We start from the raw sequence: 27,084 nt of genomic DNA on the forward strand, positions 1-27,084 counted from the left end.
ACTGAAACACAGAAACTGCCAATGTTCTGACTTACTGGCATTTTTCAAGCTAAATTTTTGATGAAGACTGCAAAGCTTTCAAATCCTCACAAATGCCAAACACAATAAAGGTATTTGAGCTAATTTCAAGTGGATTGGAAGTTTCTTTTTTTTCCCCACCCCCTTTCTTTAAGGCCTCAACCCTCCAACCTCTCTATCATCTGAATCAGGGGCTGCAAAGCTTCTCAAGCCTCTTATCTGTTTGGCCTCGACCTGCTTTTTGCTGCCTTCTGAACTGAACTTATTAGCTTTAAAATGACCTAGTGCTGGAGTTAGGACGGAGGCCTTCCACAATACATTACACAAATCTGTTTAAACGGCGTGTGCTTGGCTCACAGTACATCTTAACCGGAAAAGAGACAGCAGAGCTTGTTGGAGGGAGGTGTGTGTTGTAATTAATTTAAGGTTAATGACGCTCATCTATCTTAAGCAAGTGGGTGTCAGTGGGAAACACTCACACACACACATACAGGCTGACTGATTAAATCAATCTTCTTTGATTGAAGCGCAGCCACTTGTGCTGCCGACTATTACTGTTGATACCACTGATAAGTGTGTGCCAGAGAGATTCCTGCAGCATGGAGAAGAATATAAATAAGAATGTGCTTTAAAAAAAAAATGACAATAGCATTCTGCATTTTGTGCATTTAACTTAACTTGTGTGTGCATGTGTTGTGGTCACTGGGGGTTTGTGGTATAAGCGCAGCATCCCTAACAAGTACATGAGGCAATCAATGAAGTTAAAAACTGCAGCATTCCATGTCTACTGTGGACATTGGGTCCATTTCAGTAACAACGGTGCTCAGAGCCACAGAAAAAGGCAACTTTCCGAAAACAAATCCCAATTTGGAATTTATTGATAATGTAAATTTTCTAAAACGCCATTGCTGTGCATGCACACCACAGCAGAATAAAATAGTTCAACTGCAGAGTAGATGGACAATGACAACAAAAACAGCAGCCTCCAGAGTGTCATGACTCCCAGTCCATATACTCCTGGGATTTGGTAGTTTTGTAGTTGACAGTCACCCATGATAAAAATCTAATTTTGCCATCTATAGCCTCACAGCCAATGCACTAACACAACCAAAGAACAGCCGTTTATTTCGGAAAACAAGATCAGAGTCAGTCCAACAATAGATTGATCAGCAGTTCTTTCCTCTACTTAGAGTCTATGATCACTCCATAGGCAGGAAGGAGTATTAAAGGATGTCACATGTTCACTTTTTAATTTTCCATTTTTCCATCATGTATCAAACTTCTATTTATCCTGTTGAGCCTTTATTTCAGGGAGGTTTCAAAGCTACAGCATGAAAGGCCTTTTTCTCATGAATTAACAAGCCTGCTTCAAATGTCACCTCACATAATCATCAGTTATCTGCCTCTGGGCGATTTCATTTAGGTGGCAAGATGTTTTGATCTTGTCTAAACTATCAGATTTCACTCCCTTCTCTCGTCCTACCGGCACGTCATTTCTCTCTCATCTGACTGTGCCGACCTGCAGACAACCTGTCGGGTGAGTGGATTACTACTTAACCAGCATGTGTCAATATTAAATTTAACAGCTGCTTAGGTGATTAATGATCTGCGGAAAGTAAAGCGCCACACACACATACGGGGAAAGCCCTGCATGCTGAACGCATAGGCTGCTTCTCCAGCCTGTATAATGCGAGCGTGCACGGAGCTGCTGCATGCTAGGTGGGGGTGATAAAACCATGAACGTGGATGTGTCGATGCAGCTCTAGAGACAGTTCTCAACCTCTTTTTTTTTTTTTTTTTTAATAACGACAAAAATAAACACCATGAAAACACTTAACTGTAATGAGATGCAATAAATGTCCCGGCTTGAAGCTGCTTAAGAAAGCATACGGGATTCATAAAATAGATTAACGCCATTTTGTCATATTGTAAAGTGTCCTTGGGTATTGTAAAGGGGGCCACTATTAACATTTATCAGCAATATCATCATTAAAGATGCATACCTGTGACTTTAAATGCTGCAGAGGTTAGCAAGAACAATGGAGCAGTAATGATATTAGCTCAAAACATTTAATACAACTACGTTGTGTATTTCCCAACGAGGCAATTAAAATAAGAACCAGCAGTGGTCATAGCACTGTATTTCAAATATCTCTAACAGGTTTCAGGCCAGACTTTGTAGTCTCAGTTGCTGGTAAGTAGAAAATAGCAAGAGACACTCATGTATAATACATTATTACCAGCTTGAATAAATCCAATATTAAAACATCTTATTTCATTGGTATGCAGGAACACTTTTGGGAATAGTACAACGAGAAAGTGGCTTTTCTGTGCAGGAAATCTTAACAATGCATGCCTGGAGCTTAAGGAAAATTGGTAAGCAGTAAACAGAAAAATCTATAAATGCTGCTAACAATGAAAACTGGTGACTTGGGTATACGTAGATATTTAGGGTGAATCTGTGAATTGCACAACAACGCAAGTGGGAGAAAATTGTTGGGAACCAATGTTTTAGGGGATATCTGTAAACTGTTATACAACTTATCCAAACAATGTTCGGACTAGACTGCCCATTCAAATAATCAAACTAAATAGTGTGAATATATTTTTTCCCCACAGGTACATATTGCTGCTGTCAGATGTGGTACACATTGATCTTAAAACAAATGAGCCACTGCGGAAGGTAGGAAAAGTTTCTTTCCAACAATGATCTGCATGACAGGCGACAGTGGTTTGGAAATTCATTAATGTTTTCCACAGTAGCACAGACACACGTACTGCAGGGTGTGAGCTGTCACATGGCAGCAGCTCTCATCCTGGTTGCATAACTTCAGTGTCTGTGATCAGATTTTACAGCTCACAACATACCATATCAGATCATAACTTGACTTCCTGCTTGGAACTGATTGCTGGTTGCATCTGTGCGTGGGGTGATTCCTATCCACAGTGCTAAAAAGTCCAACAGGGTGGCGGCGGAGTCACAAGCTTTTTGCAAATCCTCCTTAAGGGCATGCTGACAGTGTTTTTGTAATTCACTCCACTGACTGAAGGGGTGACAAAGATCCCTCTCTGAAAGCCAAAGACAATTTCCTTTGATGTTGAGAATGAATCTCTAACAGAAAGTGAAACCAGTTTTAAAGACACACTGAAGACCTTGTTAGACTATCTGTTAGCTTTAAAGACTAAAAATTATTTATTGTGAGGGATTATTAACATCAAGCCCGTTTGAAGGGGTAGGAATCGTAGAGTATGAGGGCATGATCATTCCACAGTTTGAGGATAGTCATATTTTGAGGAACTATCCGTCTTCTGTTACACAACTGGACACACTCTGATCTAGGAACAGCTCACTCCAAGAAGTTGGATCTTCTGCCCTTTGCACCACTTAAATAGGAAAAGGAGCTTAGCATTACGTCCTCTGGACTATAAATGCTATCCCAAATGAGTTACAGTGTGCCTGGGTTCATGATTTATTTATTTTTATTAAAAAACACACACTATGGCTCTCTTGACGCTCACTTCAAAAAAAGTGAGACCGTAACAAAAGGTAATCGCTATCAGTTAACACAAATCTATTAGCAGGATACAGTGACCAATGTCCACATTCATATCTGTGTGCATGTGCGTGTGCGTGTGTGTGTGTGTGTGTGTGTGTGAGACACTACACACACTACTGCGTCATCAGCAAGGTCCTTTCAAGGTTGCTGATCGTCAGCTAAATGTGTGTGTGATATTATGCCTCATATCACAGCTTGCATTCCTCCAAAGTGCCACAAAAGGAACTAGACAGATGCATTAGTGTGTGTGTGTGCGTGCGTGTGTGTCCCATATGATTGTTGTTGTGTATCGGCCACAGCTCAGACCTGCTCTACCACCCCGATGCCCTGCAGCACTTTATCGAATCTAAGCCCCAACAGGTCTGCCGTCGCTCTTCGCCCTCCTTCCTTTCAGCACCCCGCCACACTTCGCCTCCCTCAGCAGAAAGGCAGGGCGAGGTTGGGAGGTGGGCTGCAGAACCGCTGAAGCTCGGGCCAACTTATTAGGTTCAGATCGATGGGCGTGCGCTCTCAACAGGCAGGGTTCGGAAGGAAAAGCGAGCATGCACAAAAGACGGGATGAATGAAAGGATGGAAACACGAGGTTGGGTTGGACTAAAAATAGATTATTGATCCGACTTTAACATGAACACAGCCGAGCAGTGCAAGCGGGAAAAAAGCAAAACAACACTAAACTCGAAACTTAATCAAGCATCCCGGCGGCCTGTTAGGCATTAAACAAGTCATAAATCCCACATGCTACATGTACTGTGGGATAACAAACACTATCTCATACACACACTGAAGTACAAGGGCTAATTGCTACTGAATAACAATACACCTCAGGGACCAGCACAGATGCCATCTGCCTGCATGAAACTAAAAGTTTAATATCGAACTTTCGTCTCATTCGTCGCACAGAGTGAGCAAGAGGCATTCGGGGTAAGATGATTTTTAACGCCTCCTCCACTCGCACTGTCCCGACACAGGGATTTGGAAGCAGAACACAAGCAGCGATGGGGAACAGTGGCATGGAAGGCCAGCAGTTGAAAAATGGCTTTGTAAGTACTTGCAAAATACAGATAAATAAATAAACAAACACCCACTTGTGATAAAAATAAAAAAAAAGAAGAGATATTTCTGCCACAGTACGAGCACAGAGAGATGGAGAGACTGCAACAAAAAGTGCAGCAGAGCAGATCAGAGTGGACAACGAGGACTGGGACTTTTATAAGCTCTGTACTGGAACTCACTCCGTTTAACTCCTGTATAAGATATAGCATGTTCAAATTGTGTTAGTCAAAGAAAGCAATGAGAACTCTTCCATAAGGATTCCTAATGGCAATGTGAGTCCACTAACTAACCATTTGCATGACAAAATGCATTGACATTGGGCAATTTATGGGCAGAAAAGTTTACCATTTACTCAACAAAGATTTGAAAACAATGTGAGTTTATATACAATGAAACCAAACATACATGTAGAGGAAAAAAAAAACACTACAAACATTCACAATGCTGAGTATGAGGGGTGTGGACTGGCAAGGATCTCATATGATATGAAATGCTTCATGATACTTGGGTCGCAATGCGATATCATGATATATCATGATATCACGACACATCACGACATATTACAATATCTTATATAGTTCATTTAAAAAACAAAAATAGGGATAACAAGTTGCAGTTTATGTTTGTCAGATATATTAATCATTTGATTAAAAACGTCTCAAAGTAACCTTTAGCTTTTCCCTGAATAGCACAACGAAAGCTTTATCACATGCAGTAAGTACAACTTACTCACACAGTAACTGAAATAAGAGGGATTACTTCCCAGAGTCCACTACAGTACCATACAGTTTAACAGATGCTTAAAACATGAATCATTATCTTAATAAAAACTCAATATATGACTGAGTAACGATATATTGAGTAATGATATTTTACACACCCCCAGTGAATACATATGTATTCATATGAAGTTGGATTGCTATTATGGGTGACTCTACTCTAAAACTACCATGTCCCTGGAGAATATGGCCTGGAAATCATTGCATTCTGGAGGCGGCCATTGTTGCTGTTATCTATATACTCGTGCATGTGTCAGAAAAACTACAATGGCCGTGGTGCGCATGCACAGTAGCAGAGTTTCCAAAAAGTTGTGTTTTCCACTGTCTCCACTGAGGTGGGATCAGTGCATTCTAAAAAGTTCTACATTAAGGAGGTATTTTCAAAAAGCTTCATTTTCATTCGCTCCGAGGATCGCTGCCATGTAAACCAACCCCCTTAAACACTTTGTTCACTTCACATGGGATGCTTCAATAAGGCCCAATTTACATGACAAACTTCCTGACTGTAGTTAAAAGGAACTTCCTATCTTTAAAAATGTGGTTTGGTAATAAGTGAAAAGCAGGTTTTGTCCAGTGAATTAAATTATTTTGTTTCTCTGCAATAATCCACTCAACTCTCTCTCTAACTTGAACTGTGTCACTCACCCTCACCTTTTCAGTCACAGTCTTTTGTTAAGCGTCTTAGCCCGGTTGCCCCAGGGTGGCATCAAGTGGCACTACAGCCCGACCAGCACAATGGTCTTCAGTCTTCTGTACAGCACCCTCGCGCATGTGAAACCGAGAGAGGGTTACGTCAACCTGCCAGACTCCCTACAGGTGGCATTTCAACACCTGTTGGGCCTAAAGTGTCTGTGTGACTGACTGGTGCCTCTTCCCCTGAATGACTTTCAGTTTACCAAGGATGTGGAAAGTTGCATAATCATCATTCAGTGTAACCCAATCAAAAGTGTCATTGTCCCTTCACTGATTACTGTTAACGAATAATACAAGAAACTCTTTACATGTGATTTCTTATGGGATTAGCCCAATCATTCAATTTATGAATGCATTAATCAAATCAAGTCACACATAAATTGGTTTTGGTGGTCCCAATACCCAGCATGCAGTTAGTTCAGGTTCTTGCAATTATTTTTGCAACATCTCAAAAGGCTGAACTGAGACCAGGTAATTGTGTAGACACTTGAAGTCCAATTTCCCAATATCTTGTTCAAGAAATATACTTCAGGTAATTTGAAGTATTCTGCTGAAAGCACCATAAGAAGTTACAGTGGCCATAACTGGACCGCAATGTCCGGGGAGAAAAAAAAACAAACCTAAAACCCATCAACTGCAACCGAAAGCATTGATACAGTCAAGATAGAACGATCACGGAACCATTAAAACCTTGGTTTCTTGTTGATCACTGACAAGACAAACAGCGGAAACATCCAACGCAGTGTTATGAGTTTGGATGGATTTATACGGGAAAAAAAGACCTGGTGATCTTCTGTCCTGGTTCTGACATTATTTGCAAAAACATCTCAAGTTAAAACAACTAATACCCATGAACGACTTGAGGGAAAACATTCAGAATGTTCCCAAGGACTCCTGTTGTTTTACTCAGGAACTTCATGTGTCTCATGATATGTTACTGTTTTGTTGTGGTACCTGTATGCAACGTGTAGATGCAATATTATTTTTTTGATTTTAAGTCAGCCAAGAGTTCTTCAAATGAAATATTTTGGTCTCAATGTGGTTTAAAGTGATGATCATGTGTCTTATTATTTACTTTGAAATCCACTGTTTGGGCATTCATTGATGATCTTTTTCACCTTTCAATTACTGATGGTATGTTATTCTGTCATCTTTGACATACGCTTTGCATTTTCAGTCAGAGAACCACTGCTATGACCATCTTATTGTACTGTAAGAGTGCAATTCTAATCTTGCAACTCAGTTGGCAGCAGACAGACGAGCTTCTTGTTTGATGTTACATTGCTCATTTTGTGAATCCTTTTCTCCCTCATTCTCACTGACAGATCCACCTTATCTGACCATCACTTCACATCCACATTGACGTTTAACTCAAACTTCAGCAGCTTGTCTTAACCGTGTGCACAATTCAAGTGATTTGTTGATTACAAATGTGCTTGAGGTGCAAAAAGGAGTCCCCAATATTTTGGCTATTGAGTGCATGGTTAATGGATACCTGATACGGGAAAATGTGCTCTGGCTGTTTTGACTGTCATCAAAAAAGCAACTCCTGGCACTGCTGGGCCAAACAACTTTTCTGGCAGAAACCTTGAAGACGTCAGAGGGGAGAAGACACCCGAGATGTGGCTGTTGATATTCCGGTAGAGGACTCGGCCTCACTCAGTATGCCTTCCACAGGGCTGGCCTGTGTGAAACACACCGCCTGAGATTAAATGAATAGGCCGTAAAGTGTTTTTTTTTTTTTTTAGGATTTTGAAAAGAGTTTCATGAGATATAGTTCGAAATGAGATAAGAGAGGCATTCAAATAAATTGTACACAGAAGCACACACTTTTGTGAATTTGAGCAAATTTGAATGCTGACCGTTTGAGCCGATTCTGAGCCTTGAAGCCAAATCTACAGAGGCCGCCAAGTTAAAGGATGCATGAAAACATATGGCAGGATGAGTAGCCCCAAGCAGCTGACAAATACTGCAATTGCCAGTGTCTGCAATCAGGCACACCACGCTTATCAGTCAGATATTATAGTGCAACACGCAGCTGCAGCTTTTTCCCCTTTGAACACAATACTGACGTTGTGTATTGAATGCATCTGATGTGGGCTCTTCATGGACTGATTTTGCTGAATCTGATCAAGGGAGAAGGAAAATCATGCGTTCCAGTGCATGACAAGAGCAGGGTTCATCCCGGTAAAACTAATTGGCATAGGGAGCATCTGCGGAGATCTGACACAGTCAGATGTGGAATTAGAAGGTCTGATAAAGAACTGGCAAAGAAATGCTATTTTCTAGTGATCAATGAGTGAGTCTTTTCTTTTGCGATTAATCACCTAATTCAGAATGATGAAACAAGTTGAGGACTTTCTACACGACCGTTCTGGAAAGAAGCCTGACAATACTATATGCACTGAAGAAAACGAAAAGTTTCAGGGTGCTGCAAGAAAAAGAAAAAAAAAGACAGGTCTACTGAATAAACCTGATAGAGCTTACTGTCAACCAAGCTAAATTTGACAATTATTGTTAATAGTAACCTAATATGTTTCATTATATCTTAGAATTGTCTGGGGTGACTTGTTTGTAGATGCTGAACTTCCCATCACCCACAGGAGTAGAGAATTTCTGAAGGCACAACATAGTTGAATCTTGCGATAAATATGAGCTACAGCCCAGCTTTACTGAACAGCAGTACATCAAACCACATCTCCTGTTAGCGCGTTATTACAAAACTTGTGCGATTGAGATCACATTTTACAAGTAGCTTGTATGACCAAGCTTACCCATTAGGTAAATGGATGAGGTTAAGAGTGTCATTGTACACCAGGAGAAGTTGCAATCCCAATTTGTGAGTAGCTCGGCCTGATGCCAATGTGAAACTGACCTGTCATCAGATTAGCTCACAGTCAATGTCTGTACTCAGGGAACCATCATTCATGAAGTACAAGCTGCAAAATCCCAGCTTCAAGGATCAGTTTTCCATTAACGCAAACACACTCATCATAATAGTCCATAGAAGGACTCTGGAGTAAGAGTTTGCAACAACACAAAAGACCTCATGTGAGGGCCATTTTACAATGGTTGCGTTATGGATCTGGAACGGATGCACAGAGTAAAAATGATGTCACGCAGCAGGAGGCTTCAAGCATAGATATATGGCCATAGATATGGCTACTAGCATTAGCCCCATTGTAACAAACAACTGTATTTCCATTCTATGTTTATTACTTGTGGCTTGATGCTCGCAACAGTTGCAACAGAGTCACAAGTGATCTGACAGCAGGTCTATTTTCTCTGCATACAGTAGCCAAAATTCCCCCTTGCACTCCGCATCGCATATATATCTGGTGGGGATGGCAAACCCCCAGTGCAGAGCTCCAGATCTGCGCAGACCCCATGGAAATATAGCTGTTCATTACAATGGGGGCTAATGCTAGTAGCCACATACATATCTATGGCCATATATCTATGCTTGTAGCTCCTGATGTCTGAGGCAATTTGCAGTTGTGCTTCTGTTACAAATCCGTAATGCAACCAGTGTAAAATGGCCCTAGTTGCACGGTGATTCTTTTCAAGGCCCAACAAAATGGGAGATTTTATGAATAGAATTTAATTATTATCACCATGGAAGCAAAGTTTAAAAGACAGTGTTTTCATATTGAAATGTAGTTCGTAGTTCACAGAATCCCCTGTGGCACACACACAGAGAGAGAGAGAGAGAGAGAGAGAGAGAGAGAGAGAGAGAGAGAGAGAGAGAGAGAGAGAGAGAGAGAGGAGAGAGAGAGAGAGAGAGAGAGAGAGAGAGAGAGAGAGAGAGAGAGAGAGAGAGAGAGAGAGAGAGAGAGAGAGAGAGAGAGAGAGAGAGAGAGAGAGAGAGAGAGAGAGAGAGAGAGAGAGAGAGAGAGAGAGAGAGAGAGAGAGAGAGAGAGAGAGAGAGAGAGAGAGAGAGAGAGAGAGAGAGAGAGAGAGAGAGAGAGAGAGAGAGAGAGAGAGAGAGAGAGAGAGAGAGAGAGAGAGAGAGAGAGAGATGATGTGTTCAATTACACAAAAAAACAGACCAAGTCACAAAGAGGTAGGATGTACAGTGGCTTGTCCAAAGTCACTTACTTGACACATCTGTAAGTGTCATTGATAAAATGTAAATCGATTTGCTGAAATCTACCTTGGAATACAAAAGCAATCAGGACGCAGCACTAGAATGTAGCAGACAGGCACTGTAAAGACAGTGTTCAAGAGAAAAACAGACACTCCATCTCCATGTCAGGACGGGGCATGGTAACTTTTCAGTTTGACCATCATGAGAGAGGTTAGTTTCACCCTACTGACGATGTATTGTCGCAATAGTAATCCTATTTACCATGGCACTATGGCCATAGTAAACACTTCTTTTTGGCACATAGGAAAGTAAATGAACAACAGCAGCCTATGGAAGGGCGTGACTCCCTGAACTATGACTTTTCACTTGAATGCCATGTAAATGGAGCCTAAAGGCAAATTCACGTGTGAATTTACAAACGTTTACCTAGATTGTTGAGATTTAATTGTGAGTTGGCTATAGTATGACTTGGATTTTTGCAATTGAGATTGAATGCAGAAACTTCTTATAAAAAACCTACCAGATTAAAAACAAACACAAGCAATTTTCAAACTTTTTGTGGATTTGTCTCCAGTCTTACTTCACGGTTCAAAATGTGTGGCTTCCCTGCATTGGGAAAAATGAAGGAGCACTGATGACAGTTATGCTGTATCTCAATCCTTGCACTTAATCTTCCTGGACAAGAAGATAAAACATCAATCATTTGATAAGAAATGAAAGGACAGGGCTTGCAGTTTGGTGGGGGAAGCAAGCGGTCAATGTGAGCAAAACGAGGTCAGAGAAAAAAACTTTATTACTGAGAAGAGATAGAGGAAGAAGTGGGCCACAAGCTTGAAGAAAAGAAAGACAGAAATAACGTGGGGAAGGGAAAGAGGAAGAGAAGGAGATTGATGGCTGGAAGGTGGGACCGGCTCCAGGACGGACCAGTTTACAATCCGGTCACACACTCTCACTGCAAACTGGGACCCAGTGGGCAGCGCTTCAAACACGGTGGTGGAGGTTGTGGGGGGAAAATCTGTTGTTGAGTGCGTTTAATGTGTTGCATGTTGAGCGGTTTGTGACCTCCTGTGTTTGGTGTGTGTGGGAGAACTAATCACCCGTTGTGGCAGGAGCGCAAGAGGGGCATTCAAAGGCAAGCAGTTTTGTCTTTTCCAGGAGTTTGGTGGTGGAATAGAAGAGTAAAAAATAAACTGCAACAACAGTGAAGCAAAATGTACATGTTCTTTAAAAAGAAAGTGAAGCTGAACACATTTTGGGGGAAGAGACTGTTTCAGCTAACTCAGCTCGTGCTACATCAGCAGCGTCACCTGGAGCGAATCTGGCCAGAGGTTTCGAGATTATTTCGTAATGAGAGGGACAAAAGACTGCACACTATGTTCAGTCAGAATATTAATAGGAGGCAAAAGCTAGTTCGTAGAACACAAGCAACTGAGAGCACTTTCATACCAGCACTGTTTGGTTCATTTCAGTGATAGTGCAATTCGTTTTGATTGGTGTAAAGTTCCCTCGGACTCCGGTCCAGACCAAACAAGTGAACTGCGGTCCACCTGGAGACCTGGGTCTTGGTTCACTTGCAAGTCAGCTGTGGTCTGGGCCACGGACTGTGTGAAAGCAAAGCGGACTATCAGTGGAGATCCCAGTGGGCTGAGCGGGAGGATGTGACATAGACGCAGTGCATTTTGGGTACTAAAAAAACAAAGCCAACAGCAGGAATCTGAAGAAGCAAGCACTCAGTGGAAAGAAAAAGTGGGACAATGCCTTGAGAGCAGATGTGGAGGGGGGAAGTGAAGGAGCTCATTGAGAGATGGTCAGAAATCAAGATAGCGGTTAGATGCGGCTGCGCATGAGCCAGCGAAAGGGGAGGGATGGCTTTTTTCAGCCCGGACCACTCACTGAGCCAATTTTCTACTTCATAATTGTTTGGCTCCCCTCTCTGATCAGTGGCTGTTAAGGGCAATAGCACCCCAAACAACCAGCTGTTGTAGTCGACATTGTCCAGGAAGTTTCATCCGCTTTCAAAAGTGCCATGTGAGATCAAACCAAACCAACGAAGGTTTGAAAACCCAGCCCAAATCGGTCCAATCAGGACAGGCTAAGCTGAAGCAAAAGTCCATGAGGTGTTTGAAATTAACTAAATTAACATTCATCAAACATTACTAAAATTACCAAAAAGAAAACAGCATGTCAAAAATATGCAATGCATTATCTAACACATCAGCACTTCCCTTACATATACACACAGGCTCATTCATGTAATTAATGAATTAATGCTTAATTAATTCCTTTATTATAAATGAAATCTTGAATTACGTTTAAAGGTGCCAGAAAAATACATATTAAATTTCGCAATTTCTTAAAACTTTTATGAATTACCTTTAACCGTATTATGACACAAACGAATGTACACACACACCAGCTCCTAACCATCATGTTACAACAGCCACACAATCACAGACCACAAACTAAAATGCTTTTACACGAGACAGTGCTTGTTCAGGGAGAAAAGAGGGGATTTGTGTGTGTTTGTGATGATGTTTGTTAGAGGGGTCTTTCAATAGCCAGAGCTGTTAGAGTGGGCAAGCCAACCCTTGAACTTAATCTCTCCTTTTCCTCCCCGCTGTCAGATCACATTACACAATGCATCCATTCGACACACACACACATACTGTACCTGCATGTGCAATTACACACACAGTTGCCAGTACAACAGTTCTCCTGAAAGCTCAATTACAGACACGCTGCGGATCTGGTTCCTAGAATGACTATTTGGGCCTTACGATGGAAATTAAAGAGAGTAGCAATGGGATCGGTAAGCACTGTGCACAATCCGGCAGCACTAGGTTTGCTCACCGACCTATACCTAACAGTGTTTCTATCAGCTGTTGATCATCTAAGTCACGGAATGGATTAAAAATGAGCTAACAAGCTGTGTTGCTAAAACACCAATATCCAGATTGGCAACTTCCACTGTTTTCTTAGATATTTACATATCACATGGGGATGATTTTAATCTGAATGTAGGCGTTACGGTTTGCCGATCCTTCATTTTGAACTATTCTGTGGTGTAGTAGTACTCAAAACACATTTGAGACTCATTAGAAGCACAGTAGCTGAAAAGCCTTTATTACCAAACGCACTTGTAAAGAGGTTTGTTCTGGCACTATGAAACCCTTCAAGCAGTTACTTCCTGGTTCATTTTGTGAGCTGACAGCTCTTTAGAGTGCTTGGTGTTCCATAAAGTCTTTATTTAAGAGCAATAAGGAAACCAGCAGTATCTCAGAACTTGCTCAGATTCTGTTTTGCATGAGTTGTTGATATCAATTCTAGTGTCAGCTTTAAAATGTAGCCTGGTTCTTAATATTTCATCCTGATTCCTGACGGTGTGTTTGAGTTTTGGACATTTTCCTGTAATTCCAGCCATTTTCCAAATTGCCATTTTCTCATTTGATATTTTTTTGATGTCATAACAATGTTTGTTGTGACTACATGTCTAGAATAAGGATTAAATCATTTTTTGGGGGGGAAATAATGAAGCTTTAACTTATGTATCAAATTTCTGAAAGTCCTTTATTTGTCCCACTTGGCGAAATTGCATTTTTACTTCTTAAATATATGGGAATGAAAAATCTATTTCCCTGAATGCTCATTTTTAAGACTTATTTTTGACAAATAATTTAAATCTCATAAAAAAGTAGAACAGTCTTGATTTGCAACATTTGGCCCAGATTCTTCACATTTGGGTCCCAAAAATTTTTTTCTAAAAACCAGAGGCACGCTAGTTACAAAAGTTTGGAATCAGTTTTGAAAAGAAAAACTGAAAAAAAAACCTCCAAAATTATAAAAGAAAAATTAAATTTAACAAAAATGAGAAAAAGCGAAAACTCTAAAATGAGAGAAATACAAAAACGAAATAAGAAATAAAATAAGAAATAAAAAACAAAAAGCTAATGAAAAGTCAAGAAAAGAATCTCAAATATGGGGAAAATAAAAATTTATTCAAGAAAACAAGAAAAAAAAATAGGAAAAAGAAAAAAATAAGCAAAACAATGCATTTGTAAAATGAAAACAGGGGAAAATTAAAAGCAAAGTCTAAATTTAGACATCTAATTCTTCAGGGGAAATGATAATCACAACAATTTGAGAAGCTTTCAAGCTTTCAAGCTCAACGCTCTGTTGAAGGTTTCAAAGAGAAAATACCAATATAGTTCAAACGGAAGGTTTTATTTCAACAAATATAGCTTTCTTTCTTAAGTATAACAAACAAACTGAATAAATGTCAGGTTATGAAGGATCAAAGAGCTAGTTAATGAGGCCTCGCCTCTCTCTGGCTCCCTTATCGATTCCAGAGCTTGATGAAAGGCAGAGGAAGGAGCACATTGCAGTGTGGCTTCTTAAGCATCAAGTGTGGACAGATCTCCGTTCTACAGGTAACTGAATGCCAGGCAGTCGGTCTCTTCTTGGTGGCATGAGGCTGATAAATCTTTATCAAGGAGATGTTGAAAGTAAAAGCAGTTCCAGACGGGGACAATCTCCGAGCAGACAGTCAAACATGAGCTGCTGATAAGTGAACTGAACATCCACTGCTGTGTCAACTGAGACTTTCCTACAGTCGCTTCAGCTGAAGATCAAACACTGGAGTTACTCGTGGACACAGTATTGTCAGGGAGCAACAGTAGGAATAAAATAAATAAATCTGAGGGTTGTTATCCAGGTGAGCGTTTGTATTTCATTTGCAGATGGAGTATGAATTACACTTTTTGGCATTTAATAAGTTCTTGGTAGAAGTTAGTATGCTTTAAAAATGTAGTATCAGTGCATCCCTAATTTTATTCTTTGTTTTAAATCTCATCCATGTCTGCAGTTTGTACAGGCAGAAGTATAGAAGTTTGGAGATATTTGGGGTTTTTTTATTTGTTTTGTTTTTGAACTTATCGCAGTTCAGCTAGCTTTTCTCTTTTTTGCAATGTGTATACTGCCCACGGTGAGCTAAAACGATGTTAACTTTGCACATTTTTTTGCACAATTCAGAAAAAGTTTTCCCAAGAATACACCGGAATTTTAAAACAGTCTTTTCCAGGCTTGAGGCACATCCAAAAATATTCCCCGAGGGTGCACAAGCTCACCAGCTTCCTCCCTACTTCTCATCTGAAAGCTAGAGCATCCAGTATATTCACTTAAAGAGCAAAACCCAAAGCAGAAACCATCCTCTCATGGCTAGCTTGTTAGGTATGTGTCAAAGTGGAGTACACACAGCCCGGAGGAGCACGGGGTCCTTTGTGTTGCCACACTTTACTTTGTTTCTGCTGCAAAACAGAAGAGAAGATTTCTGCAAGGTGGTTTCCTCGGAGAAAAAAAGCTCATATAAATGGAAATGTATCTCAAACTTTATGCAGTTGTGGAGTGAAGGCGGAGAGCCAAGCGGAGGTGTTAATGCGGGTGGAAATGGCCACCATTCCTTCCCCTGATGTTATTGGTTGAGGCGGACCTGAGAGAATCCGATTTTAACGCGGTGATTTTCCTCTTCTCTTTCCCCTTGGGAGACAGATGGGGAAATCTGTGCCGTCCTTTGGCATTATGCAGCTCTCATCTTGTTAGTCTTCTTGCTTGCAAGCCAGATTTTCTAAAGCTTATCTGCCCACAATTGCAATTTCTACCTTGTTTGAAACTGTAATGGATGTCTGGCTTTAAATTTAGGAGGAGGATACTATTCTGGAGAGCTGCATGGCTATGAACATCACTCTGGAACCAAAGAAATCTCAGTCTTCCTTATTAAGTCATTTGTGGCAGGTGTGCTTCAGTTTGGTCTGCATTCAAAAACACTTCCTAGAAGGACACACAAATACATACATCAGATCGCTTCATGTACAACAGCGCTTAACTTGTGGCCTGGCATGCTAACTCCATGGTTCTCAGTGCTCCTGCCATTCCCATGGAAATGGACATGGTGTTAAACGTAATGTCAGTACAAAACTTTTGTGAATCAAAAACGTAAGATAGATGCGTCTTCACTTGAAAACATGATGTAAATGGTGCATAATTTCATTTATGACTTGCAATGCAACTGTTCAAATTATCTTAAGCTAGTATTTTACCACTTCAGAAGGATCTAAAGACAATTTATGAGAAAAGATAGCTCTGAATTCAAAGCAAATTATCCAGATAACTGAATAAAACTTAATCTCCAAGAATTTGTTTTCATAAATATTGAACCTAACTTTATTGAAGGCGTTTTGGTTTTTAGTTCTGTTGCCTGTTCCTTACATACTCAGCTGTTTCATTGGAGACTTTATGTGATGCATATTATTGTTTCTTGAACGGATTTAATCTACCAGGAAACTTTGTGTAAAAGTTATTTTTAATTAGCAGCACTAGCCAGGAATAACTTTGGTAAAGCTGCTATTTTCATCACCAACACTCAGTGAGCACCCACTGGTGTGTCATGTTACTTCTCTATGTTCCCCCCAGATTTACAGCAGCATTGTCTCGAAGGCTATAGTTTTTACATTCAATTTCAATTGTATTGTTCTGCATTACAGGAAATTCACTTATTTAAAAAAGAATAAAAGCTGTGAAAAATGAAAAATTGTTTTGCAGTTTTGCTTCAGAAAGGTTTTGCATTTACACAGCCATGTCTTCAAAAAATATCCGTTGGCACAGGAATTGCAGTAATGTGTAAAAAGGATGTAGTTGGCACTGTTGGTTGTTTTTGCAATCAAACCACACACACGCGCACATGCACACACTAAGCTTTGTGTTTTCACGTTAACACATCATGTAAACAGGGCCTTAGTTTTACAGAACTTGACGTTTTGCATTGACATTGTCCTGTTGAGCGGTAACTTTTTTAAACAAATCTGTTCTACCCACCTTGGATCTCCACAGTGTAAATATTACTAAAAAAAGAAGAAAAAAAAACTATGAGGAAGTACGTTAGGTTCTGATGAGGAGATATGCCCCAGACTCATAATTCATTTGAGTGTTAATCTGTCTCACTCCCTCTCTCTGTGATTAATCATAAACACCAACCCGATCAATGCATCCCAGAACAAAGACCAAGTTCAGTAAACAAATCACACCTTTAAGGTCTTTTTACACCAACAGCCTTGTCAACATTTGCTCGGCTCTGTCAAGTGTTTAACAAACTTATTACAAGCAGTTTCACATTCAGAGGCAGTGAGATCCATCACAGCTTTTTGTGCAGAGAGTAAATAGAGGTAATTTTAAGCCATGAAAGGAAAAAGGAAAAGTCAATAGTTTGCTTCAGATGGAGAAAGAAAAGAGAAAAAGCCATTAAAGTCTTTTGATTCTTATCTTCACCGAGAGCCGGCCTGCGTTATGCAAACACTTCTTTCTCCACGCTGAAAGGGTCAAGGAGCTGTTGACCTGTCTTGCAAAACTGAAATAAAGACTTCACCAAAAAGGCGCAATGAAGTGGAGGGACTCAGTTAAAGGGAAATTTCCACTCCGGACACAATAAGAGCCGACATCAAAGACGGCAAGGTGGTAAAAATCCACTGCACAGGGAGAATCAAGCAGGGTTACACATTAAACGACCACAAACACGGGGAGGCAAATATGAGTGTTTTCTTTTGGAACACACAGTTTCACTTCCCTACTGCTTCAAGATTTCACGCTATACTAGGATATTGGCACATTCCTAAAAAGATAACCTCCTCAAGACGTCCTCTCAATGAAAACACTTAAAGAATTAAGAGCTAAAACATCAAAACCAGCTCTACAGGGAATAAAGCAAAGCTCTCAGCCTCTAATGATTTTGCGTCATGGTACATGTTTAACTGAAACACGGACATAATAAAAAATAAACTTCATAGTATGAATATGTAGCTCCTTAAAAAAAAATCTGTAATTAAAAAAGTCAAAGTTTCCCAACAAGTTCCTTTTCAATCATTTATTTCAATAAATCCCTGGAAAAGTATGAGACTACATTAAAGTTGCTCCACATGTGATGTTTGAATGATGTGGTCGAACGACACAATATTTTCAAGACGCAATGGAAAAATTTCAGTGTTTTGGGGTCCATAAACACGACAACAGTGCTCAGGACCACTTAAAACAACTTCCATTTGTGACGCTGTACAGCAAGTACAACAAGCAATGATCCAGGTGTTAAACTACACTTGAGGCTACACTTCAGTAGGTCTAGTGATGCTCAAAGGAGCATGACAATCAGAATAAACCTGGTGGAACATGAGCTTGAAGAGACCGAGAATTAAATGAGAAAAGGGCTTTACAAGGTCCGTCTTTGTTGGCCTTGATGTCAACAGTTTTATAAAAAGAATAAGTTCCCACGCAACCCTTTTGATCTAATAGGACACTGAATATCATACGATCTCAAAGAGCAGAGGTTTGCAATGACCTCCTAAATGAAAAAAAAAAAACAAAAACAAAAACTCTTCTTTATGACTGTGTAGCCAACAGATTGTGACTGAAACCGTTTAAAGGCTCAAGAAACTCTCACAGGTGTTTTCAGTTAATTAGCTCGTTGCAACACCATGATCTAGTATTGCTAAACTTAATTTCAATATTCATATTTTCTGAGACAGTGAATTTTGGATTTTCATCATCTGTGAGCCACAATCACCTAAATTCAAAGAAGGTTATTGAACAATCCATTCTATGTGTAATGAATCTATTTAATATGTGGGTTTTACTTTCTGAAGTCAGTTACAAGAATTATTGAACCTTTCATGATACTCCATGTTTTTTAGATGTACCTGTTTATGACGTTGTTCAAATTGTAAAACAAAACAAATTCATTAAATTAAAACACAAGCAAATTTCACTCAAAATGACACAAATCTAACGGTGGCATTGATCCAACTCATACACGTTGACTGAATTCTACGAAACAACACATACTTTAGAATTTAGGAGAGCAAAACATTGTACTTTATGAGATTTCTTGTTAAATGTATCTAAATTCCATCAAATTACACAGAAGGTATTGAGAGACCCAATGCAAGACATAAATAACCAATAAAGACAGTGCAGAAGATTTGTTTTACAAGAGATTACACGAGTCATTTGTCATCAGATGTGTTCAAGTACATTCGAATTTTGTAGACACCAGGAGAATGACTGCTGTGTGAGCCTTGAACAAGTGAGAATTGTACTTTAAGACAGAGACCATTGAGTTTGGAAGAAGGGGATGAAAACCACAAAAATGTGAAGCCATTAGGCAGTTTCCTCAGAACTAACAAAAACCTCTTGAATCTCTGCAGTTAATGCAACTATAACATTTTACGTTTATAAACATACTTCTTTTTTTTTTTTTTTAAACATTCACATAATGTCAGCCTTGAACAATATTTCAATGAATCAGCAACCCTCCAAACAAAAGCCTACTTCTCTAACCTCTAGGTCAATCACTGATGAATGCAGGTCTCATTTTTTTTAAAAAGTAAAATTTGGAAAGGACTACATTTTTCTGTTCTTTGCCTAATTTTTCACCCAATTATGCAGAAAAATCAAGGTTTTTGAGAGGCCAGATGTGAATCACAAAAATAAGGTTCATTAAAACTTCATAATATAATGAGAAGCCTTAAAACACAGCATTTAAAAAAGTCTCCTTCAAAAAGGTCCTTCCAGCTTTAGACTCACAACATGAATACATTCCGATCAGTGGATATCCTTGGACTCAGTGTTTACTAGCCACCCTATCTTCGTTCTTATGACTCTTATCTGAACGACTGAATATCAACAAGCAACAAAGACGAGGCCTCTGAAATACCTGGTTGTATTCCTTCAGGCAGAACTTTTCACCTTATGTTTCCTAGATTCAATGAGCTGGGTAATAACAGTCGAGTGAGAAAGAGGGGACAAGGGTGGAAAGGGGTGATCAACAGAAAAATGCAACAGGTCGGGACTCTCAAAGACAGGGGAATTGAATGCAGCATAACCCTAGAGGTTACCACCTGCTCTGAGGCTGGATGCCTTCACTGACACTTCCAGAAATGTTTCGGTACCGGTTGGTGCTTACTTGCACTTGTTTCAGCATACTTAATGTACCTCAAAGACATTAATAACAGTATTCACATACCAACGAGCTCCACCCACAGTGCTTAGTCACTGTTGCCACACTAATCAAGTTAGGCCAGCTTATTCAGCTACATGGCTTCAGCTATTCACAACATGAATTGAAATTCCAGGAGAGTCACAGGAGTTACGATTTGAGAAGACCAGTTTTCAAAGTGGTGCATGAGAAGTATGGTTCAAGCTACACTGCCCCCAAACAGGGGAAAAAAAAAAAAAAGCAGATCAGAGTCCTCTAGCGGGGTTATTAATCCTCTAAAGCACAATTTAGAAAGTCGGGTCACAGATATTAAAAATACAACCATTTTTATTTGGATGTTGTTTGGAGAAGGCTCGATGGTTAAACCTTTTCCAACCCTCAATCTGGTTAAAAGGACAAGGCAGGTAGGTAATCTCACAAGACATTCTAAATGCCAGTATAGGGTACCGCCAGGTGATATGGTAAAAAGCCCAATCAAAAATCTTTTTGTATCAATCGAGATAAAATTTAAAAATTTCCCTGATATAACATTTACTTTTAATGAAAATGTTTATTTTATGTCAAAGCTGAATATGATATTTAACATGAAACAATATTTCACATTTTGTTACAGTGTTGTCCCTCTGCTGGGTTGGCCACCTGTCCCATTCTGTCCAGAATTTTGGTCTCTTTTCTACCGTCCCAGGAGTTTGCCTCGCGTCCAGCCTGGTGGTGCCCGGGTGTGGACGGGTGGTTCAGAGCTGTTAGCCTAGCTGGTGGTGGGCTGGCTGGGTTTTGGGATATTCGCTCATGCATCACTGAGTGCGGAGAAGTCTCAGCTTCCGAGACGGTGGAGGGGAGATTGGGCCATGGGTGATCATCATGGGTCTGATTCAGTTACTTTGAGATTACCACTCCACTCTCCACCTAATATAGCCTGCAATATCCTCATTATCGCTACCATGATAAAGCTTTGGTACACAGGAAGTTGTAATATCAAAACCTATTCATGGTTTGCCAACAGTGGTTCATCTTAAACACTCCTGAGAACTAAGAGAAACAGTATGGAGGGGAAAACTGACCGTACAAAGAAGCTTGGTTAGGCTTTCAAAACTCTTGACAAAATTTCAAGATATTCTTTATTTAAAAATGGGCCAATATACAACATTTAAGGGGATCCAATCAAACAAAAGGAATGCACCATTCAATATCATGTCAACACCAAAATATATTTACTTGAAACAAAGGTCCAATGACAGGACAACAGGTTACAATATTAAATATCATTAAATCTAAACCACTGTGCTATTAAAAAACTGTTTGTACCCTGCTGCAATACAGGCATGATAACAGGGTTACTAGCCAAAGCTCCACTAAAGGCATCACATGGCTTTTTATCACAGTGCAACTTGAGGTCGGTCAGCTGATGTGTGAAACTGGTGTTTCCTCTTTGAGAAACGGCACGTTATTACACTGTTAAATATTACATACATAAATAGATTTGCTAATTATAATCAAAAGAATTAGCGATATCCTGCCGCTTTTTATTGCTTCAGCAAACTCCAGTTGTTCCATACTGGGCGTAATAAATAAAACCTGTCAGGTTTGATAAGATCATCATTGATGGTGTTGTTAAAGTCACGCAGTAAAACCTCACCTTTGATCAGGAGAAAACAAACAGCCGACTAATATTGCTGCAAAGCACGTGTTGGTTCAGATGTTTACCATTTTCAATTTTTTCAAAAAGAAATTGGGATTCATTGGCCACCCACCACTGTAAACATCTAGAATACAGCAGGATTTAATCTGAGAACTTCCTACCATTAACAGAATTTTAAACAACAATGAGAAAAGCCTTTATATGTCATCATTTCCCATTTCATCTACAGTAACACAATTTTTAGAACTCAATCAAAAAACAAAAACCATGGAACTAACATAAGCTGGCAATTATAAAAATGTAACTGTGTCTTCAAAACACAATGCTCAATCATGACATATGTTACAGCGAGTAGTTGGCAAGGTAGAATTAATGCTGATTTTGCAAAATCTGTTATAGTTGGGACTCTTAAGGTCATAGTTGTTTAACGCTTCAAATCTTTGTTCTTGTTGCATCCAACACCTACTCATTTGCACAATGTAGAAAACACTTGACAACAGAGTGACTCACCGCACCACCTTATGGTTCAAAAAGGTACTGCAGTACATGACAGGCTTTCGTAGCAATATCACGTTTAAAAAAAAAAATGCATTTCATATATAAAACCCAACTTTGTGGTTGCATGTAAACACAAAAATCTCACAAATCTGCTTCATCCAAACACAAACGATTGTGTGACGGTGTGTCCAAAGAAGCTTTCACTTTACGGGTGCTTCATGCTCCCGACCCATCGAGCCGCTCTGTACAGCCGGTCCTTCAAGCCTCTTACACAGCTAAACTACACTGGCCTCTTTCAGCATCCATTGCCCACAACAAAACCCACACAACCTCCACGACTGCCAATATCACACAAAGACACCATGTTACTACAACCCACGGCTGGGAGATGGGAAAGGGGACGGAGGGAGGGGGAAGAGAAAGGACTCATTTGTGCTAAATGAGAGGCTATGCTCACACTCCAGTTATTTTCGTTTGATTCTATTTACATGCTTTCACAATTTCCTCCCAGGAACAATCATCCGAGCCGAGTCATGGCTAGGTGGGATTAACAGAAAAAGGTGGTGTTGAGGGATATTTTCTTTCCCCTTTCATAGAGCCGGACGGCCGAGCACGAGACCCCGCCAGGGTGACAGAGCGTCCAGCGCTGAATCAGCGGGTCGCAAGTTGTGTAATCTCTCACACAAACACACACAGATTAACAGCATGCAGAGAGGCGGGGTGGAGAGAGCGAGAGAGAAAGAGGGGGATCGGGCAATTCTTTACAAAGAAACTGTTCAAGAAAAGGAAACAGGGAACCAGAGAAGTGTTACAGTCGTGGCTCCTCTTAATTTAAAGCCTTGATGCCAATGAATGGAGCCCCTCGGCCTATAAAAACAGCAGATTCTTTCAGCTTGGCACAAGTTTTGTCAGTAAAAGTTCAACTGGACACACAAAACAGCACAGGGGAGCTCAGAGAAAACCCCAACTTCGGGCATTCTGGTTGGAGGCCTATAAATCAGCACTTCTTGAATGGGGTCAAGGAAATTCAGGAGGTCCCTTTAAAAACTAAACTGTAAACGTGAATGTTTAAAAGAATCAAAGTGAAAAGAAAAATCTGCGGAGGAACGATAGCTGTAAAAAAGTCAAACAGCTCCCGTATTTATGGTTTGCTCATAATAAAAGAGCTTGATTGAGGAGGTATGTCGATGTAGAGCAGGTACACCTGCCTGCATCACTTGTACAATGTTTCTAACTTTGAACACAGATATTCATGGACTATCTTTTAAACACATCTTAGTTCAGGGGCCACATACAGGCCAATTTCATCTTGAGAGGGCCAGTACAATAGTGCCATAATAATCTTTAAATTTTTATGATTTTTCTGTTGTTGTTGGTCGAGGGAGGTTGTTTTCATGACAGCATAGTTGTTGTGTTTTTATTCCAGAAAAGTTTCACATTTTACAGGCCAACATTCCAAAAATGATGTCCACTTACAAAGAAATGCAATTAATGCTGAAAAAGATGTAGTTTGTATGTTGGGCCACTAGTTGGCACTGAGAGTCATTTATGTAATAAATTCCCACATGCATGCAGAGAACAATATTGTATAAACATTGACAACGGTGAGGACACGGACAGTCATATGGACAGACGACAAAGTAAGTGAGCCATTAAGTATGATTCAACTTTTAAGCCAACAAGTTATAGAGATTATTCTCTGGGAGCCATGACACTCTGGAGGCCGCCATTGTTGTTTTTTGACAATCCACTTGCATGTGCAGAAGAATTATTTACTACGGCCGTGATGTACAAGCATAACAGCAGCATTTCTGCTGTCAACTCAGGTCGGGGCTCTTGCGTTTCCAAAACGTGTCAATTTTGCTCATTTAAATGACGGAGCCTGGGCATTTTCAAAAAGTTTTACCTTGGGAGTCATTTTCAAAAAGTTGCATTTGCAGTGGCTCTGAGCACTAACGAAAGTGTTGTCCTTTCACTTAAAACCCTCAGCGTTGTGTCTGCTAAGAAATATGTTTAGACAAAAATATCAATGTTTACTTTGAAATTGTTGCTTGGTGGTTTGGCGGGCCAGATTAGAGCCTCTTCCAGGCCAGTTTTGGCCCATGGGCCTTATGTTGAACATCTCTGGCTTAGATTTAAAAGAAGAAAAAAGCTACAGGTAAAATCTTCCTGGCTACAATCTCCTGTTTGAGCTATAAAGTGAAAGTCAGTCTGTTAAATCGGAGGCCAACAGGAGGGAATAAATACATCTGTGGAGGTAGATCTTACTGCACCTCATCACAAACTGAAACTGAATTGGAGTCTGGTGTGTTTTCCACTGCAACATCTCTGCATCATCAGACTGGAACTGCAACAAACCAGGAATAAGGTCACATGGGTAGTTCCTTGGGTAGGAAAAACTGTAAAGTGCTGCAAGTGATCTGCAAAACAAAATGTGTGAGAGCCCCCTGCTGTATAACTTCAGTCTAATATTAATCAGGCAGACTTCACAAGTATTCTGCACACAAGATAATATAATAAATGACTGCCATTCGATCATATACAGCCTAAACAGTAAAAAATGGCCTTGCGAGCCACATGCCCACAGTTCCCTGCCAACCTCAAACACAATCAGTGCTCACACGTGAGGGCCCCCGATGGCCAGCATCACATCAGACGCCAACATCCCTGTCAGTCGCACTTCACCTGGCTGCACTCTTTAGACACGTGCGCAGCAGGCTTTCCTCAGAGTTCAAGCAGCTGGGCAACACTGACGTGATGCTTCGTCACACGGCTGCAGGCGAGTTCATCCACACAGGGTGTTATATTACCTGCAGGACAGCAACGGCCTGTCGGAGTAGTGACCGTACTGACAGTAGTTTTATTTCTTAATGAGACAGATTTTTTTTTTTTTCCATTGAGGATCATGATGTTGTAGAAATAGTGACAAGTGTGATATTAAAAATCATGCCGAGAGAGCAGTCAGGAGTTCAAAAATAGCATATTTTATCAAATTTACAAATAGAAGCACAAGTTTTTGTCTATTGCAATGAAATTTAAAGAGAAAAAAGGAAACAAATAGAGGGGATGATTTTTGCCCTATTTCTTTGGCATTTTAGCAAAAATTAATCAGAAATAACATTTCATTTTTGAAATTGCAGTTATTTTAATTTACCATGTAAACAATCATATTTAGATGCTTGGTTAACACATATGTGCACTAAATTGATGGGAACATTTTAAGTTATTTATACTTTTTTTTCTGATTTTAACCATTTATCAAATTGGGTTGTATGCATTCCCCTAAATTGAAATGCCATACACTGAGAAAACTGCAGGTTATACAAATTCACGCATGCAAGAAAATCTATCAATAATGCTTTAACAATCTGAATCTCCTGAATAAGTGCTGGTGGCAGTGTGTTCATTGAAAGCACACTTCTGAACACTTGAGCAGAACCACAACAGGATGTGAAAGTGTCAATGTTTTCATGTATAAAAGTACCGTTCCATAACATTGCGCCAGCCGTATTTCAAAACACAAATTATAAACACGGAAACAGCTTAAAAATATGTTGCAGCATGTTACAGAAACAATAAACAGATTGTTTTTGTCGATTTGTCAATGGAGTCTGGGCGAAATCCTGCCCAACAGGATGAATAACCACCTGTGCAGGTATATCAATACAGATGTATTCAAAATGAGCGATGACAGCTCCGAAACTTTATTAGAATGTTAAGCATAGTAGCTGTGTGTCTGGTGTTATGCATAACTAATAATTGGGGAAATGTGTTTTAAAATGAGGGCATATGAAGGACTTTCAGGGGGCGCGCGGATGTGCGCATCCGCTTCAAGCGCCTCAAACTTCAGCCAAACTCACGTGAGAGCGCTTAGGTTGAATCTCGTTTAAAAATCGACAAGTTTATCTCGTATTCGAATCCACAACAACAACACACACCGAACCGCAAGTTTGCAGGATTAAATGGCCAAGTTATGCAATTCGGCATGTAAATGCCATACACTGGACAGTTATTTGCTGTGATATTGGGACTTTTTTGGAGAAGTTGGCGTTAGCCTCCACCAGATGTTGAGCTACACCGAGCCCGGGCGGAGCGCACTCCCCGCGGGGTAAAGTTCACACTCACCAGGGTTTGCTCATACTGCAGCGCCCGCTGGTCCGAGCCGTCCCCTGCCATGGCTCCGCTCTTGTGTCCCGTACCCGGCGCCTCACAGGTGGTGGTGGGGGGGAAAGTGTCTCGGTTCGGAAGTGGGAAGGAAAGCCCGACAGCGACACGTCTCTGCGAGCTGTCCGACCTCAACACATCGGGCTGACTGGAGTTTGGGCGAAGGAGCTCACACAGTGAACTCCGGCTAAAGAGTGCGTCCCGGTCACAATAAGTTGCTTCATTTTATAGCCTCAAGTCCCATGCCAGACACACACACACACACACACACACACAGATACACACAGTCACGCACACGCAGAGAGAGAGAGAGAGAGAGAGAGAGAGAGAGAGAGAGAGAGAGAGAGAGAGAGAGAGAGAGAGAGAGAGAGAGAGAGAGAGAGAGAGAGAGAGAGAGAGAGAGAGAGAGCGAGGCGGGACTTGTGCGGTTTGAAGTGGATCGACCCTCCCATTGGGAAGTCGGAAGGAGCCGTCGCTGTGCTCGAGATCCAAAAGATCACTCTCTCATTCAGGTTTTCACTGTTTACACTTCCTAGAACAGACCACGTGAGCCAAAGAGTAAT

General features: G+C 40.4%; 1 protein-coding gene across 6 annotated transcripts in view; it reads right to left on the reverse strand.

Annotated features, from left to right (window-relative positions):
- Positions 1 to 26,787, reverse strand: part of clcn2c (chloride channel 2c) — a 176,704-nt gene extending 149,917 nt beyond the window's left edge. For all 6 annotated transcript variants that reach the window (XM_030109097.1, XM_030109095.1, XM_030109094.1 and 3 more), the window contains exon 1: positions 26,483 to 26,787. In XM_030109097.1, the coding sequence (XP_029964957.1) occupies positions 26,483 to 26,533 (51 nt within the window). In that variant the 5' untranslated portion in view covers positions 26,534 to 26,787. The remainder of the gene's footprint in view (positions 1 to 26,482) is intronic.
- Between the last annotated feature and the right edge of the window lie 297 nt (positions 26,788 to 27,084).

The sequence above is a fragment of the Salarias fasciatus genome, chromosome 14, assembly GCF_902148845.1.
Source record: "Salarias fasciatus chromosome 14, fSalaFa1.1, whole genome shotgun sequence".
NCBI lineage: Eukaryota > Metazoa > Chordata > Actinopteri > Blenniiformes > Blenniidae > Salarias > Salarias fasciatus.